We start from the raw sequence: 16,257 nt of genomic DNA on the forward strand, positions 1-16,257 counted from the left end.
GCTGGATCATAGAAAAAGCAAGAGTCCCAGAAACACATATATTTCTGCTTTATTGACTATGCCAAAGCCTTTGACTGTGTGGACTACAATAAACTGTGGGAAATTCTGAAAGAGATGGGAATACCAGACCACCTGACCTGCCTCTTGAGAAACCTGTGTGCAGGTTAAGTAGCAACAACTAGAACTGGACATGAAACAACAGACTGGAAAAGGAGTGTGTCAGGGCTGTATATTGTCACCCTGCTTATTTAACTTACATCATGAGAAACACTGGGCTGGAGGAAGCACAAGCTGGAATCAAGATTGCCGGGAGAAATATCAATAACCTCAGATATGCAGATGACACCACCCTTATGGCAGAAAGTGAAGAAGAGCTAAAGAGCTTCTTGATGAAAGTGAAAGAGGAGAGTGGAAAAGTTGGCTTAAAGCTCAACATTCAGAAAACTAAGATCATGGCATCCAGTCCCATCACTTCATAGCAGATAGATGGGGAAACAGTGGAAACAGTGGCTGACTTTATTTTTCTGGGCTCCAAAATCACTGCAGATGGTGATTGCAGCCATGAAATTAAAAGACACTCACTCCTTGGAAGGAAGGTTATGACCAACCTAGACAACAGATTAAAAATCAGACACATTACTTTGTCAACAAGTGTCCATCTAGTCAAGACTACGGTTTTTCCAGTGGTCATGTATGGATGTGAGAGTTGGACTATAAAGAAAGCTGAGTGCTGAAGAATTGATGCTTTTGAACTGCGGTGTTGGAGAAGACTCTTGAGAGTCCCTTGTACTGCAAGGAAATCTAGCCAGTTCATCCTAAAGGAAATCAGTTCTGGGTGTTCATTGGAAGGACTGATGTTGAGGCTGAAACTCCAATACTTTGGCCACCTGATACGAAGAGCTAGCTGACTCATTGGAAAAGAACCTGATGCTGGGAAAGATTGAGGGCAGGAGGAGAAGGGGACAACAGAGGATAAGGTGGTTGGATGGCATCATCAACTCAATGGACATAGGTTTGGGTGGAGTCCGGGAGTTGGTGATGGACAGGGAGGCCTGGCATGCTGTGGTTCATGGGGTCGCAAAGAGTCGGACACGACTGAGTGACTGAACTGAACTGAAGTAAGAATACATGTTGTTTTAAGCCAGTAAGTTTAGGGCAATTTGTTATAGCAGCAGGAGGAAACTAATACAACTCTCATAGTGAACTAGTATTATCCCCGTTATACAGATGTGGAAACTGAGGGTTAGGACCCTTAAAATGACAAAATCCCCTGGTTGGCAGTCAAAGATTACACAGTCGGACTGCAAAGCCAGTGCTGCTAACTATCATGTTTGCTGGTGCCCTGTTCCGGAACTTCAGGCTAACTCTTCCATGTCACCTTTCACCACTAATGATAGAACTGTTCTTTGTTATAATCCCTGCACCTTCAATGTCTGTCCCAGTAACGCTTGGGTATTTTGGTTTCTGCCTTTCCTAGTATGGCCAGGTATTTCCGGAACAACTTCATTAACCCCCACATTTACTCCAGAGGGATCGCCAAGCTCATTTTTTGCTGGGACTTCACTGTCACTCATGAAAGTGCAGTAAAGCTGAAACAGAAGAATCTGAGCACTGAAATCAGGGTAAGGAGAGCTAGCTTTAAATCCCTTCCCGTGGCCAGTCTTCTTTCCTCCTTCCATATACCTGTAACTTTTCTTAAAGTAATAATATTTTATTTTTTATTCTCCATGATACTGGCAAAAGAAAAAACAAAACCCTAAAACTATTTTAAATGCCCAGTACCGGTGATGGTGTAGGGAAATGAACATTTTCACACAACGTGGTGACTTTGTTATTGACATAAGCTTGCTGAAGGGCAGTTTAACAATTTATAACAAGATGTTAAATACTTATTGACCTCACAGTTCTAGGTTTATAATTTTATCCAGTGGTTTTTGACTTGGGGCAGATTTGCCCCAGAGACACGGGGCAATGTCTGGAGGCTTTTTTGATTGTTGCTGCAGAGGAGTGTGTATTACCAGCATCTAGTGGGTAGAGGCCAAGAAGCTGCTCAACATCCCAAGGTGCACAGGACAAGCCCTCAACACAGATTTATCAATTCTGAATGACAATAGAGCCAAGGTTGACAAACCATGATCTATAGAAAAATATTTAAGAGAAAAAAAGAGCAAGCAGAATTTATAAACTAAGGGGCTTTGACAAGAGGGTTGCAGAGGATTCCTCAGCCTTATTCTTCAAGAAGGCCCTATGGCCTCAGTGTATTCTCTCAAGATCATGGCCCCAATCTCTTTCCCTCTGAGATGGAAAAGGTATTCAATGAAGCGTTGGGGGGTTCTTGCCCATTAGAGATTTTCCTACTGGTCTCCTAATCCAAGCTCATGGTGCTTTTTCCCACTCTCTCGCCTGTGGGTTTGTGTCTCTTTGAGAGCACCAAACCCTAGGGGTGGTAATCTTTGCTGACAGTGTAGGGGTTCTGTGAGTGAACTTGACTTCCTTGTGTTTACAGGAGAACCTGTCAGAAATCCGTCAGGAGAATGTCAAGTTAGCATTCAATCGGCAGTTTATCCGCTTCTCTGCCCATGTGGCAGCCTGGGTTGTCTCTTCCGGAGCGGCCATCAGCTGCTGTGTAGCCGTTTATTACCTGGCTGACAACAATTTACAGGTAACCAGAGAGGCTGGAGATCCAGGGTCCAGAGCACAGAGAAGCAGGTGAAGGGATGGGATGCAGGAGGGGGCAGGTGGGGTCCTGGTCACCACTGAAAACGATGTCGTGGCCAGCAGCATCGCCACCAGGAGGAAGTTTGTTTGAAAGTGCAAAATCCTGGGTCTTTCTCTTGGTCCATGGACCCAGAATCTGCATCATAAGAACATCCCCAAGGGTCGTGTGTGCACACCTCAGGGTGGAGGCTCTGGGCTAGTGGAGAGATGGGAACTTTGGCCACAGACCTGGGATCAGGTTCTGGTGTCTTCCTTTATCATTATATCCCTAATGCCTCTCTGGCACCAAGTAGACACTTAATAAATATTATGAACCAATGGAATTTGGCTAGTGATTTACTCTCCCCATGGGCTTCCTGATGGCTCGGATGGTAAAGAATCTGCTGGCAACGCAGGAGACTGAGGCTTGATCTGTGGGTCTGGAAGATCCCCTGGAGAAGGGCATGGCAACCCACTCCAGTATTCTTGCCTGGGAAATCCCATGGATAGAGGAGCCTGGCAGGCTACAGTCCATGGGGTCACAAAGAGTTGGACGCGATTGAGTGACTAACACTTTCACTTTAGTCTTCCCAAGCCCCTAATTCCTTACCTATAAACTGGAATGCCTGTTTTGTAGATGTGTGGTCTGGACTAGGGAAAAGTTATGTGAAGAGTCTACTTAGTACCCAGTACTGTGGGTGATAAAGGAATGTTAGCTTTTTTTTTTTTTGATATGAGCTCTGAGACTAATTAGCTGGTGGGTGGACAAAGTACTGTTTCTCTGTGATTTTCAGTTACTCTTCTGGAAATGGGGCTAATTGTAGCTGACTTTGCAGACCCCTAGAATTGTGGTACAGGTTGGTCTGATTGTGTCTCTCTCTTTATTGTCTTCCCAGTACTCTAAATATAAAATCTATCCTCCATGGCACGATTGATAGATCTTTTGTGATGTGGCCCCTGCCCATATCTTTAGTCTCAATACCCCACAACCATTTGTATACCACACCAGCGACACTAAATGATGTGCCCCTAGTTCCCTGAACACACCATGTTTTCCCTTGTCTCTAGATGGGAAACACGCAGTTCATTCTACACTGCCTCCTCTCCCCTTCATCTGGCCAACTCCTCCTTTTCTCCCTCTAGACCTCAGCATGAGTGACACGTCCTCCGGGAAATCTTACCATCACGTCTCTTACTAGATTGAGTTAGGTGAGCCTGACTCTGCAGTCTTTCCCTGTGTGCTTGGCACATGCAGCATTGAAAATGCTTGTTTACACATTTGTTTCTTCGAAAGAATAGCCAGGCACCTGGCCCAACTCCTGATACATAGTAGGTGCTCAACCCAGTGGAGGAGGAGCCAGCAAGAAATGGGTGTGAAATGATACAAACCTAAGGGTTCCTATTAAGGTTTGCCCTGAAAGAGGTGAAACTGAGTCCCGTTGCTCCAGGGCCTGGCACTGCCTACCTGGGCTGGAAGCTGTGGCAGGGCAGCTGTAAGTGTAAAAAAAGACTTCTGAGTTTCTCCTTGACTCTGAAGGTTTTCTTCACACTCACCTGAAGTGAAGGAGGTAGTGAAGGAGGAGAAGAATCATTCCCATTGTTTGGACATTTGTGCCAGGCGAGATCAACCCTCTGCCCAGCTGGAGGAGGCACATTCATTGGCAGCTACAATTTCACATGAATGGTGCCCCCAGCTGTGTCATTTAGCAGCTCTGCAACTGGACCTTTCCTCATCTGAAAGTGAAAGTTGTGTCCAACTCTTTGCAACCCCATGGACTATGCAGTCCATGGAATTCTCTAGGCCAGAATATTGGAGTGGGTAGCCTTTCCCTTCTCCAAGGGATCTCCCCAACCCAGGGATTGAACCCAGGTCTCCCACATTGCAGGTGGATTCTTTACCAGCTGAGCCACAGGGAAGCCAAGAATACTGGAGTGGGTAGCCTATCCCTTCTCCAGTAGATCTTCCCAACCCAGGAATCAAACTGGGGTCTCCTGCATTGCAGGAGGATTCTTCACCAACTGATCTACCAGGGAAGCCCCTTATGTGGTCTCACTTAATTCTTACAGTATCTCTGTGGGTTATATGATAATCTCCCCATCAGGCAGACTAGGAAAGAGGCTCAGAGAAGCTATGCTTGTGGTTCCAAAGCTTCAGCTTATAAGCACAGGGAGGGGTGCAGCATTTGACCGTAAGTTACTCTGGCTCCAAAGATACTGTGAAAGTGCAAGTGGTGTTTTCAAAGCTGCTGCTGCTGCTAAGTCGCTTCAGTCGTGTCCAACTCTGTGCGACCCCATAGATGGCAGCCCACCAGGCTCCCCCATCCCTGGGATTCTCCAGGCAAGAACACTGGAGTGGATTGCCATTTCCTTCTCCAATGCATGAAAGTGAAATCACTCAGTTGTGTCTGACTCCTAGTGACCCCATGGACTGCAGCCTACCAGGCTCCTCTGTCCATGGGATTTGCCAGGCAAGAGTACTGGAGTGGGGTGCCATTGCCTTCTCCATTTCTAGGTCTAGCCTCTATGATTGTATGTAATTCACTCAATAAAGATGATGGTTACTTTAATACTCTGACCTAATTAATATTCTGATCAAATTAATACTGAAATTGAAGTCACTCAGTCATGTCCGACTCTCTGTGACCCCATAGACTGTAGCCTCCAGAGGTAAATAGAGGCAGAGTCAGGCTTCAGGGTGGGAAATGAGGGAACTTTCAGACATCAGATAAATCCATTAGAATCTCTTACTCCAAGAGTGCCTGACAGAAGGGCGGCATAGGCTTCACTCCAGACAAATGCCAGGGAGGTGTCCCCACGAAGGCAGGGGCATCCCTCTGACCCTTATCGAAAAGAGCAGCGTGGGCTAGCAGAGGCTCCCCTTGTAGCACCCGAGGACAGGCAAAGCTTGGTGAAATGAACCAGGGCATGCAGGATAGCAGAGGAGAAATTCCCTTGTGTCCTAGCTTTGGTAACTCAAGCTTTTCTTTCAGCAGCCTGGAGCACATTCTCAAGTTTCCAAACCTCTTGGTGAGAAAAGTAAAGTCATAGGTCCCTGAGTCTGATAGACCCTGGTTTCAAATCTGCCAATTCCTAGCTGGGGAACCCTGGGCAAGCATCTTTGCCTCTCTGAGCCTCAGGTTGTCCATCAGTTAAGTCTATTAACACCCACCTATTGGGCTATAGTGGGAACTAAAGCATCATGTGAGTGATTCTCGGCCGAGGGCAAGTGCTTGGTAAGTGGTCCTTAAATGGCTTATCAGAGGAGCTATTTCTGGGGTTTTCCCACCTTGGGGGATCTTCTGAGTCAGGCAGAGAAGGGTCCAGCGTACAGTCAGCAACTTGATTCTCTCCCTCCATCCCCTGCAGTTCCTGGAAAACCACAGTAACCCTGGGGCGGTGCTCTTACTGCCTTTTGTCGTGTCCTGCATCAACCTGGTCGTGCCTCGCTTCTACTCCCTGTTCAGGCTGGTGGAGCGCTACGAAATGCCGAGGCACGAAGTCTATACCCTCCTGATCCGGTAGGTGTGGCTGTCGCTTCTCACTCCAGCCTCCATTTTCATGGAGAGAAATGGGATGGAAACTCGAAAGGGTTACACTCAAGTATCAAAGTTCTGTTTTCCAGAAAGAATTTAAAGAGTAGATTATGTTTTTATGGTAGAAGTTATTAGCTATAAAATCCAAACAGCCCCGAAGAAATACAGTAATTGGGTACATTTGCCCTTTGCTTATAGTAATGGCTTATCTTTCCCAGATAAGCTTTCCCAGTAATGGCTTATCTTGCTGCCAGCTTGAGGAGCATGGTTCTCAGTTACGAGATGTATGGGTGAGTAGGTTGTGCACCGCATGATGTTCTTAGCTAAGAAGTCATGTGGGAACTGATCATCCAGAGTTCCCATGAGTCCGACTGTGAGGCTGAGTACCCACTGAATCAGCCGGGAGGAACAGGTTCATTTCTGTCATTTAACCATCCAAATGGTAGGTTGGAAGGGGAGGTTGAGGTTGAGGGGATGATTTTGGCAATTCATTGGCTGCGAGAGGATCCCTTTTTGTGATTCCCAGAAAGGCATTGTATGTGCTAGAAGTGACCCCACAGTCTTGATAAAGTATGCTGCTAAGTCACTTCAGTTGTGTCCGACTCTGTGTGACCCCATAGATGGCAGCCCACCAGGCTCCCCTGTCCCTGGGGTTCTCCAGGCAAGAATACCGGAGTGGATTGCCATTTCCTTCTCCAGTGCATGAAAGTGAAAAGTGAAACTGAAGTCGCTCAGTCATGTCTGACTCGTAGCGACCCCATAGACTGTACCCACCAGGCTCCTCCGTCCATGGGATTTTCCAGGCAAGAGTACTGGAGTGGGGTGCCATTGCCTTCTCCTGATAAAGTATAAAGCTACCCAAATTGTTTTCTTTATTGCTTCTTCCTGGCTAGTATGCTGACCATTTCCTGGTTATGGTGGTGTTTATAGTCATGGGGCTGAACTACCAGACTGACTTTTTTTTACTGATCAATTTCAGAGTCCTTTACTTTACCATTGCCTCTGAGATCTGGCTCCTGGTCAGTTCTTCAGTTTTATTTTCTACCTCTTTCCCCTTCCTCAGTGACCCCAGCCTCACTCGCCTTCTCATTGTTCACAAACTGTATGCCCGCCTCAGCACCTTTGCGCTGACCATTCCTTCTTCCTGGAATAGCAAATCTATACTTATGTTTATGCTTATAGTTTCTTCATACAAATCTTAAACATTTCTGTTACCCTTAAATTTGTAACAAGCATATTTTAAAACACAGACACACACACACACACATATATATATATATACTTATTATTTTAGATCAGGAGTTAGCAAGCAGCAGCCTACAGGCCCAGCCTGCCTCCCATTTTCATCACTAAAGTCTCATTGGAATGCAACCATGTCCATTGGTGACCTACCATCTATGACTCCCTTCCTGTTACAACTGCAGAGCTGGGACACAAACTGTATGGTTTGCAAGGCCAAAAATATTTACTGTCCGGCCCTTCACAGAAAATGTTGACTGACTTCAGGTTAATGTTTAGAGCTATCTATATATGTATTAGATAGACAGGTCCAGAGTTCATCTTTATTCAAAGAGCTATGAAACATGAGGAAGAGAAGATGATGTGTGCGTGCTAAGTCACCATATTCATGTCTGACTCTTTGCAACCCTGTGGACTGTAGCCCATCAGGCTCCTCTGTCCATGGGATTCTCCAGGCAAGAATACTGGAGTGGGTTGCCACGCCTTTCCTCAAGGGCATGTAGGAAATGGCACTCCACTCCAGTATATTCTTGCCTGGAAAATTCCATGGATGGAGGAGCCTGATGGGCTACAGCCCTAGGGTTGCAGAGTCGGACATGACAGAGCCACTGAGCACACACAGATACAAGTATCATTTTCCCGAAGAAAAAAATTTTAGAAAGCCTTCCTTTCTACCCACACTACACCTCTGGGCGCCTCCTCTCAATGGTTAGAAACAATTGGGATATTTTTTTATTGCGATTAAAAAAAAGAATTAAACCATTTTCAGCACACAGTTCAGCAGTACACTGGCTTCTTTGCTCACCAGTGTCTGCTCAATGTATCCTACTTACAGTGTCCTTTTGTGAGAGAAGATAAGACGTTATTTTAGAGTGGACCTTGGGATGGTCAACTTTTTAAGTACTTCCAGGTTCCCACATATTTTTTATTTTGCCTTTCGATTTGAATGTGGATTTGCATGGGCCAAGGACTCTGTTTTCTAACTACCTATTCTGAGGCCTACAGGTATGACTTTGAGGGTTTCTGACATCTGGCATCACCAAACAGTCACCCCCTTGTTCTTTCCAGACCCTTTATACCTGCTGTCTCTAAGTTCTAGGCATCCTCAGAACTACCACCACCTCTGAGGCAGTCTTCTCCCAAATTTGTTTTAAATTGGGTTTTCTCCAGTCTTCTTCACTGACCCCTTTTCATATTTTAATCTTTGTGTCCTTTATTTCTGCTTTCTATTTTCCATAAATTCCTCTATATTTCTGGTCTGTTCATGATGACTTTTTTGTTTCCCACTGCTTTATGGATCTTTTAGCTTTCGACTTTTTTTTGGGTATCATTTCAATAGAATTTGGATGTAGAGGTGATAGGTTCAGTATAATAGGTAATAGGCTCCAATGCTCAGCATGTCATTTTGATCTAATCACTTTATTTAATTTGCATTTTTCTGATCCCAAGAGAAATTCATTATCTTTTAATATATATTAGCCCTATCTATTTTTTCACAAATACTCAATATCTTCTCTATACGCAGAGAAAATAAGAAAGCTCAGAAATAGGTTTAACCTGGAGTTACACTGCAGTTAATATATTTAAATTCTGACACCAGTTCTGACATGTGGGGTTTTCCCACACCACCAAGCCATTCTCCAATACACACAGATGGGTGTTCTACAATTTAATTCAACTCTGACACTATGTACCTGAAGGTGGTGTCAGGATCCCACAGGGTAAGGCTCAGCCCCACAGGACTGCCCCCACCCGCTCTTCTGGTACCAGTCGCAAATCCACATTGTCACCTGGGCTTCTGACCGACCAACTACAGATCAGAGGTTCCAATGACCCCTTCCTTGAGCTTGAGAATTTGCTAGAACAGCTCACATGACTCAGAGAAACACTTTACTTACGAGATTACTGCTTTATTATAAAAAGCTATAACTCAAGAACAGCCAGGTAGAAGAGATGTGTAGGGCAAAGTCTATGGAATGCAGAGCTTCCTTGCCTTTTCTGAGATTTTCAGTCTCCCAAATACCATCCTGTCACCAAGCTAGAAGCTCACCGAGCCCCCCTCCTTTTGAGTTTGTGTGGAGGCTTCATCACGTATGCCTGGCTAATTAAATGGCCACTGGTTCTGTGTTGTACTTAGTAGCTCAGCTGTGTCTGACTCTTTGCAACCCCATGGACTGTAGCCTGCCAGGCTTCTCTGTCTATGGGGATTCTCCAGACAAGAATACTGGAGTGGGTTGTCCTGCCCTCCTCCAGGGGATCTTCCCAACCCAGGGATTGAACCCAGGTCTCCTGCATTGCAGGCAGATTCTTTACCCACTGAGCCATCAGAGAAGCCCAGTAAATTCAATCTCCAGCCCCTCTCTCCTCTCTGGAGTCTGCAATAGGCATGCTGAGTTCAGATCCTCTAAATCACAGGATTGGTTCTCACAACAACCAGCCCCTAACCTTAGTAGACCTAGGGGCTTTCCAACAGTCACATTAATATAACAAAAGACACTTTGATAGCTCTCCTTACTAGAGATTCCAAAGGTTTTAGGAGCTCAGTGCCAGAAAAGGACAAGAAGACCAAATGCATATTTCTTATCATAAATGACAATATCACTGTACAGTAAGGCATTAATCCAGTAGATATTGAGAGTCTATTATAGGCGAGGCACTGGGCAAGAGATTTGGGATCTAGTGTTGAAAAAGGCAAATCCTGTCTCTTCCTTCACTGTGTTGTTTTGTCTAATGGTTGGTTCTCAACCTTTAACCTGTCCCAGAATTGCCTGGAGGGATTGCTGGGCCCCATACCAAGAGTGTCTGATTCAGAAGATCTGGGAGAGGGCCAGAAAATTTGCCTTTCTAACAAGATTACAGATGCTACTGCTGGTCTGCGGACCATACTTTGAAAATGACTGGTGTAGTGGTACATGGTTCTTGGCACATCAAGGTTGAAGACCTCTTAAAACCAGCAGTTATTGATTTTGGCAAAGTGACTAGGTTTAAGAACTCAGGCTGTTAAATCAGGTGGTCCTTGTTTTCAACCTTTGTCATGCCCCTAAGCAATCCGTGTGATCTTGTACAAGTTATTTCATCTCTCTGTGGTTCAGTTTCCTCATCAGTAAGATAGGCATAAAATACTATCTACCTGATGGTAGAATGATTAAGAGGGGTGATTCGAAAAAATGTGTAGCATGTTTACTGTCCCTGGTGGCACCTGATGAATAGTATGTATGTGTACTACTACTACAGTGAAAAGTGAGATCAGATAGTTTGGATATGCCCTAAAGAGAGTGTCGGAGAAGCTGATGGCACCCCACTCCAGTACTCTTGCCTGGAAAATCTCATGGACGGAGGAGCCTGGTAGGCTGCAGTCCATGGGGTTGCTAAGAGTCAGACATGACTGAGCGACTTCCCTTTCACTTTTCACTTTCATGCATTGGAGAAGGAAATGGCAACCCACTCCAGTGTTCTTGCCTGGAGAATCCCAGGGACGGGGGAGCCTGGTGGGCTGCCGTCTATGGGGTCGCACAGAGTCAGACACGACTGAAGCAACTTAGCAGCAAAAGAGAGTGTATCAGTCAGAATAAACAAGGTTAAACTGTGGTAACAAACATCCCTGCAACCCCCCCACCCCGACACCCACTCCAAACTCACAGTGGTTTAGAACACAAGCATTTATTTCTTGTTCATGTTGCACGCCCTTGTGGATTGGCAGGGAAATTCTGCTTATGTTAGTCACTCAGGGATTCAGACTGATCGTCCTTCCAGAGGGAAGATGGTGAGTCTCACTGGCATTTAAATACTCTAGTCTAGAAGTGACACAAGGTGACGCACATTGTTTACGCTCGCAGCTTATTTGCCAGAAATAGCCACATGCGCCGCCCCCCTACCAACCACAGGGGGCTTCCCTGGTGGCTCAGAGAGTAAAGAATCTGCCTGCAACATGGGAGACCTGGGTTCAATCCCCGGGTCGGGCAGATACCCTGGAGGAGAAAATGGCAACCCATTCCAGTGTTCTTGCCTGGAGAATCCCCATGGACAGAGGAGCCTCGCGGGCTGCAGCTCACGGGGTCGCAAACAGTTGGGCACAACCGAGCAACTAGAAGCACATAACCACAGGGGGCAGGAATTTCCATCCTACCATGTGCCCCAAATGAAATATTAGCAAACATCTCCCATGACTGCCATGGAAGTAACGATAGTTGTTTTCTCTTCATTTTTTAGAAATATCTTTCTGAAAATATCAATCATTGGAATTTTGTGTTACTACTGGCTCAACATTGTGGCCCTGGATAGTGAAGAGGTAAGATTCCTATGCCGTTTTGCTTTAAGCTTGGCTTTGACCATCAGGGAGGAAGTGAGTTTCTCAACGGTTTCTGCCTATGATATTAGAGTAGATACCATGTTATTTTTCCCATCCATCTGTCCATCTACATATCCATCTATTCATCTATCCATCTATCCATCCATTCACCTTTCCACCCTTCCGTCCATCCTTGGGCTTCCTACAGAAGTAACTAACTTCAAAAACTGACCATTTCAACCTTTCTGTTTATGCCAATCTGCTAAACCTCTAGGCCACTTTCATAATCAGGAAGATATAAATTATTTTAAAATTCTTGAAAGACACCAAACTATAGAAACAGGAAGCTCAAAGAACACTGAGCAAGAAAACACCCAAAGAAAGAAGTAAATTAAATTAAAAATTAAAAAAAACTCCAACTTGGCACATCAGATAGCATTACAGAAAACTAAAAACAAAGAGTAAGCCTTAAAATAAACTAGACTATTTTTAAAAACTTTACCTATAGAGGATAAAGAATAGGAAAATGCAGGGGGTTACTTTTCATAGTACTCAAAAATTATTTTTTGAGAGTCTAGTGTCAGTTCTTAAGTGTTGAAATAAAAAATACACCAACCAAGATTTCCATATTTGGTTAAATTATCCCTCAAAAGTGAAAGAAAAATAAAGACCTTCTCAGAAAAACAAATACTGTGGGAAATCATTTCCAGCAGACCTTCCACACAAGAAAGGTTTAAAGAAGTCCTTTAGACAGAGAAAAGATGATTTAAATCAGAAGCTTCAATATAAAGAAAAGAAACATGTCAGAGAAAGTATACATAAAAGTAAAATTAAATTAAAAAATATTTTAAGATATTGATTTTTCACAAGGTTAATAAGCAAAAGGAATGGAGGCATTATTAGCCATTGACACCTCCTGCTCTTCTTGGCTAAAAACAGGATTCAGAAGGCATAGGACAAAGATGAAAAGTGTTAAAGGGGAGAGGTAGTGAGACAGGAAAGTCTGGATACATGAGGAGGGCAAGCCTTAATGGAGGAAGAAGGCGCGCAGAAAGAGAATCAACACTCAAAAATAAACAGCCAAAGAGATGCATTTCTGATGAGAGTGGGTCTGCTTTTCTGGAGCCTCCAAGGCTCGATCAAACTAAGCTGCCAACTCCATTCTTATGGGACCAGAGGCACAGGAGCAGATGGCGACAACCTCCTCCCACATCCCAACTCCTGTTTGCCTTTACTTTCCAGTGTTGGGAAACCCTCATTGGCCAAGAAATCTACCGGCTCCTTCTGATGGATTTTGTGTTCTCTTTAGCTGATTCCTTCCTGGGGGAGTTCCTGAGAAGGTAAATATTTGTCTGTCTTGAGTAATTAGTACCTGCTGCTGTAACCAGAGCCATAGCGTTGGCTGAGCAGGAAGTATGGGTCCCTTCTGTACTCTAAGTGTACATTGTCCTAAGTCTGCCTACTGTCCTTAGGAATATTGTTTTCTTCTGAATTAACTGGAATTTCACCTTGACAGTTCTGTTGTCAAAGTTCATTTAGTTCAATTGGCCCTTTATAACCACTGACTCTATGGACATGAATCTGAGTGAACTCCGGGAGTTGGTGATGGACAGGGAGGCCTGGCGTGCTGCGATTCATGGGGTCGCAAAGAGTGGGACACGACTGAGCGACTGAACTGAACTGAACTGAAACCTCCTGAGAAAGAAAGTTCTACAAATGAGACACAGAAACTGAGTTGTTTGAAATTGTATCCACCATAGATCATTTTAATCTTCTAGTGTATGTATCTTCTTCCAGATTTTCTGTGCACGTCCTTCTTTGTGTGTGTGTGTATTTGTGCGTGCTAAGTTGCAAAACTGCTATGGAGTTTGTATAGTGAGAATGCCTTATCATCTTTCCATGTTTGTATGTATAGATTTATCTCGTTGTTTTCATTGAATTTAATTAATGCACTAATTTTTAATTTAGATTCCAAGTGTGCAGGATTGGGGCAATATCATCATTGGCCCATGTATGGTCTTCTTTTATTTATTTACTCATGTATTTTATAATAATATTATGAGCATCTCATTCTTAATAGACATTTACTTATTTCACAAGCTGCCTTAGTAATAAGATGGCATGACGTAATGCTGATTCCTTCCTCAGTGGGTTGAATGCCAAATTTCCTCACTCAGTCTACCCTAATTCACTTTTAGTTCAGCCTCTGTCCAGGGTCTGGACATAAAGGTGAGAAAGTTTTTGTTGTTATTTTGTTTGTTTGTCTTTTATAGCAGGTTTTTTTTTTGGCAATTCTTCTGTATGAAAAAAAATAAAAATGGTCTCAACTTTCTTCAGAATAAATGGGGACCTAGGTTTCCTCCTTGTGGATTTAGAAAACAGGGAAACACCATTAACTCAATAGCAGTAACTGAAAGTTGAGAATTTTTCAGTTTATTTGGGTTGAGAGGTGCTGAGTTTAAATATAGATTTAAACTATATTAAAATAAAGGTTTAAAAGAAAGACTTAAAAGCAAAAAGTGGTATAAAGAAGATAATAGGTGGGGGTAACTTAAATAATCTCATTTAAATAATACCTATTTTAGTAAACCTATTAATAATTAGTTATCTGTTTAAGTAGCAGGTAGGATAATTTAAATAATGTTCTCTAGAAATTTTTGAACCACTTTAGCAGTATCTCCATTTGAATCCTTTGTGTTAATTCCATTTTCCCTTGATTCCCTCAATTATTTCTTTTAAAACATGCTCATACTTGGAATTTTTTGAAAATTTGAAAGGGTAGTCATAACTTTATTCCAAACTGGTGAAAGTTTGTCCTGCTTTGTTGATTGTGGGGAATCTTTTGAAGGAGGGAGTTCATGGTTTGTGTACTAATCTCATCATATTTTCACAGAATCATTGGGATGCGGCTGATCACAAGTATTGGCTTACAGGAGTTTGATATTGCCAGAAATGTGTTAGAACTCATTTATGCACAAACTCTGGTGTGGTAAGTTTTGAAATTTTTGGTTTGCTCAGTGGTTCCCACCTGACTGTGAACTTGGAGTTTTGGTGGCAATGCCCAGAATCTGTTGTTTTTCAAAGCTGTACAGGTGATACCAAATTCAGCCAGTCTGAGGACCATGTCCCAGAGTATTCTCTTCCTTTATGAGGACTTCAGCCAAGAATCGACACGGAACAGGGACCCCAACCTGAAGGGCAACCTGGATAAACTTGGATTGTGGGGTTGGCTCTTCTACTCATTGAGGTCACTGAACTTCTCTGAGCCTCAGTCTCCTCATCTGTCAAATGCATATAATAAGAGCTGCCTTCGACTTAGTCGATGATTAAGTCAAGTGATATAAGAAATCTGCTCTGCAATCTCAGATAGGCCATACAACTGTAAAGCGCCTTATTTCCCAACTCTTTAAAGTTGCCCTGGGTGATTTGGCTATCTGCAAATAACTCAGTAATGTCAATGAATCTATTTTTGTAGGTGGTGAAGACTTTTTCTTTATGTAGTTTAGGTGGTGCATTTGCTTACTGCCAGGACGCCACTGGCAACTGGACAGTTTACAAGTCCTTTTACCCAATGAACAGGATGCCACTGGGCAAGTTATATATAAACTCTTGCTAAACCTTCGTTTTCTAATCTGTTAATGGGGGAAATAGTAGCACCTACTTTATAGACTTTTGGTGAGATTAAATGAGAAAATGCGTGCATTAAGTGCTTGGCGAGTAACTGACTTAGAAAGGTTTATAGGTAGGGATATTACATGACTGTTTTGTTATCCTTTTAAGGGCTCTTTTTTAAAATTTGTAGTACAAAACACATAACCTAACATTTACCATCTTAACCAGCCTTCTATTTTGTGTGGCTTGTTTATCACTGGACTGTTTTTGACTTCATATTCTCTTTTATGTTGTGTGCTTTTTATAAACTTAAATACATTTTAATGAGTCTTTATTTTATCATCATCAATGGAAAATCATATCATCTGACTTTAAATTGCAAGTCATTTGAAAAATAAAATCAAACCCATCATAAAAAGTACAATTCTAGCTAGATGCTGCTATCAAGGCTCTCAGTCTAAAGACTACCTGTTTTGTTTTGTTTTTTTTTTCTTTTTAAGGAGGTTGGCAAATGTTAGGACTTAAAGACACCAGCACCCAAACTGATATTTTCTTCCTTTGGCCTCAGCAGCACTGGGGAGAATTAAAGAGGGAGGGCCCTTCTCATTTGTAATAATGCAGTTTAATGCCTGTCCTGGCAGGATGTCAGGCCTTCTGGAATGCCAGATGAGGAGGCGCAGTTCACGTCCCGCATTGGGACACCTGGGTGAGGGCTGCCCGGAGGCCATCTGGTGGTTTAACTAATGGCCATGTGGGTAACGTTCTCTGCAGAATCTCTTTCCTAGAACTGTGGATTCTGGATATGGTGGGGATTTGCCAGGTTTGCCATACTGGAAGCAGTCCCCCTCTGTATGAGTTTTCTAGCACTTTGATAATAAAGTACCACAG

General features: G+C 43.4%; 1 protein-coding gene across 7 annotated transcripts in view; it reads left to right on the top strand.

Annotated features, from left to right (window-relative positions):
• The window catches only part of TMC5 (transmembrane channel like 5), an 82,781-nt gene that overhangs the window by 48,765 nt on the left and 17,759 nt on the right, over nucleotides 1-16,257 (top strand). For all 7 annotated transcript variants that reach the window (XM_042240469.2, XM_027961599.3, XM_042240471.2 and 4 more), the window contains 6 exons: nucleotides 1,478-1,622; nucleotides 2,507-2,662; nucleotides 6,064-6,215; nucleotides 11,679-11,757; nucleotides 13,000-13,097; nucleotides 14,651-14,746. In XM_042240469.2, coding sequence (XP_042096403.1) covers nucleotides 1,478-1,622; nucleotides 2,507-2,662; nucleotides 6,064-6,215; nucleotides 11,679-11,757; nucleotides 13,000-13,097; nucleotides 14,651-14,746 — 726 coding nt within the window. The remainder of the gene's footprint in view (nucleotides 1-1,477; nucleotides 1,623-2,506; nucleotides 2,663-6,063; nucleotides 6,216-11,678; nucleotides 11,758-12,999; nucleotides 13,098-14,650; nucleotides 14,747-16,257) is intronic.

This window comes from Ovis aries, chromosome 24, assembly GCF_016772045.2.
Source record: "Ovis aries strain OAR_USU_Benz2616 breed Rambouillet chromosome 24, ARS-UI_Ramb_v3.0, whole genome shotgun sequence".
Lineage (NCBI taxonomy): Eukaryota > Metazoa > Chordata > Mammalia > Artiodactyla > Bovidae > Ovis > Ovis aries.